The sequence below is a fragment of the Eurypyga helias genome, unplaced genomic scaffold (assembly GCF_000690775.1).
Source record: "Eurypyga helias isolate BGI_N326 unplaced genomic scaffold, ASM69077v1 scaffold19481, whole genome shotgun sequence".
In the NCBI taxonomy this organism is placed as follows: Eukaryota; Metazoa; Chordata; class Aves; order Eurypygiformes; family Eurypygidae; genus Eurypyga; species Eurypyga helias.
The window spans coordinates 11,538-13,560 of record NW_010230425.1 but is presented as its reverse complement, the minus strand read 5'-3'; the positions used below and the strand labels follow the sequence as shown (position 1 = coordinate 13,560).

At 55.5% G+C, this 2,023-nt stretch overlaps 1 protein-coding gene across 1 annotated transcript in view; it reads right to left on the bottom strand.

Annotated features, from left to right (window-relative positions):
* Positions 1-219: 219 nt before the first annotated feature.
* The window catches only part of PDGFB (platelet-derived growth factor beta polypeptide), a 7,792-nt gene continuing 5,988 nt past the window's right edge, over positions 220-2,023 (bottom strand). Inside the window, exons 5-6 of the mRNA XM_010160744.1 lie at positions 1,535-1,706; positions 220-403 (exon numbers count right to left, since the gene is read on the bottom strand). Coding sequence (XP_010159046.1) covers positions 1,570-1,706 — 137 coding nt within the window. The 3' untranslated portion in view covers positions 220-403; positions 1,535-1,569. The remainder of the gene's footprint in view (positions 404-1,534; positions 1,707-2,023) is intronic.

Genomic DNA, 2,023 nt, shown 5'->3' with positions numbered 1-2,023 from the left:
GATAATCTTCCCCTGCCGCCCTCCGGCCGTTTGCTTTCCTCCTCCTCTTGGAAGAAATTGGACCCACTTGCCTTTCCACGTTTCCCATCCTCTGGAGCAAGGAAGGCATTGTCCCGTCCTCGTCGCACGTGGTGGCTGGCAGGGTTCATGGTTCTCTTTGTACTTTGTTCTCATACATATATATCTCTATAGGTCGTGTTTGTCCCTTGTCTGTGGGTGTGTAAAACTTTAAAATTACGCTAATAAATGAGGGAAGGGAAAGGCTTTGGTAGGAGAAGGTCCGCTGATGGAAAGGGAAGCACCAATTGCCGCCTGAACCAGACGTCGAGGCAGGCGGACAAAGAGGAAAAGTTCTCACTCCAAGGACCCCATGGGGGCAATACAGCAAATACATTAAATAAACCTGGAAGGGAAACAAAACCAGACATGGCATTAGCACCTGGAACCCTCTCCCCCTGCAGCTCCCCTCCTCTCCCATTTTCCCCTCTGTAAACACTTGTGCCGGATTAGAAGCCCCGGCAGGCTTTTGACCTTGTCTATTTTGTCCCCTGGACAGCCTGAGCCAGAGCTGAGATTTGCATCCTTTCTACCCTGGGAAAGTTGAGCTGGCCAAGAGGATCCTGGGATAATCAGAGCCCTGGTAGTGCTAAGCGTGGGAATACCGCTCCCAAGACACTGCCCGGCGCTCCTCAGCCCCATCTCCCGGAACGCAACGTGATGTAAACCCCTCTCCCAAGGCGAGGGGAAGAGAATGTGGAGTGAGCAGCCCAAGCTCATTCAAGGGGCGGCGGCAGAGCTGGATCTGCTGAGTCACGGGCCAGGGGTTCCCCGTTTTGGCTGTGTCCCGTCTCCCTAAATTCATCCCCCCAGGTCCACGCCCTGGCTGCTCTTTCTTTCCCTCTCGGGCTTATTCCCATTTCCTTCGTACCAGTGACATTCCTCTGATGACAAGGGAATTGCTCCTGTTTACACAAGTCAGGGAGAGAAGAATCAGACTCCGGGCTGACAAAGTCCAGAGATTCCAGCTCTCCTTTCCCCTGGTACAACCTTTCTTACGCACGCAGCCTTCCCACTAGGAGGGGGATGAACCAAAACCGCTGCTGCTTTTCTTTTCGGTCTTTCTGCCATCTCGACTAATGGAATAAAAGGCAAAGGGATCCCCAGAGCAACATTCATTCTCTGCTTTCGATGAAGAATCGATAGGGAAAGGAGAACAGAAGTTGCTTCCCAGAAGCGATGAATTACACCCAGGGAGGTGCAGGTGCAGGGAGAAGTCAGGCTCGCTCTCTGCCTGCCAGGGAAGCAGAGGAAGGGGAGGGCAGGGAAGAGAGCAAGCGTGGCTGCAGCGCGATCCTTCCACCTCTGTGCAGGGCCAGAAAGCCATAAGCAGGCTGCAGGCCTCGGGTCCCAGCCCAGCCCTTCGCCCCCCAGGCTGACTGAGCGGCCTGGTGCTGTGGGAAGGGTCCGAGGCGCTCAGGCAAACAATGTCCTGGGAGAGCCTTTCTCCTGCCTGGAAAAAGCAGATTGCTATTACCTGCCTTGTGCTCTCTCTCTCCCCTGCCAGCACTTCTATGCTACGAGGATTTCTTTCAGCACTTTCTTATCGTTGACATGCTTGTACTTCTTATGTTTCCTCTTCTGCGCCAGCGGCCGGCGTACTCGCTGCCTCTGTGAGACGGCGGCTGTGGTGAAGGACGGCGACAAGCCTGCCAAAACAGGGGGAGAGTGTCCGTACAGCGAGGGGCAGCCGGGCCACGTCGGAATATCTCCCTTCACACACTGCCAGCAAAGAGCTCTGCAACAGCAGGGTCACAAGACCTCCTCCTTCTCCTGCCCCTTGTCCTCTGCCCTCTCCCTTTTCCCACGCTGCCCTTCCTCTCACCTTCCCCTTCTTCCTTTCCCTCAGTTTCAGCCCCTCGCTGGCAGGCAGACATCCTGGGAAAGGTCCCCTGGCTGGCCGAAGCCAGCGAAGGCCCTCGGGATTCACTGGAGCTGAGCAGATTTAAACCAGGGGAGGGCTCTT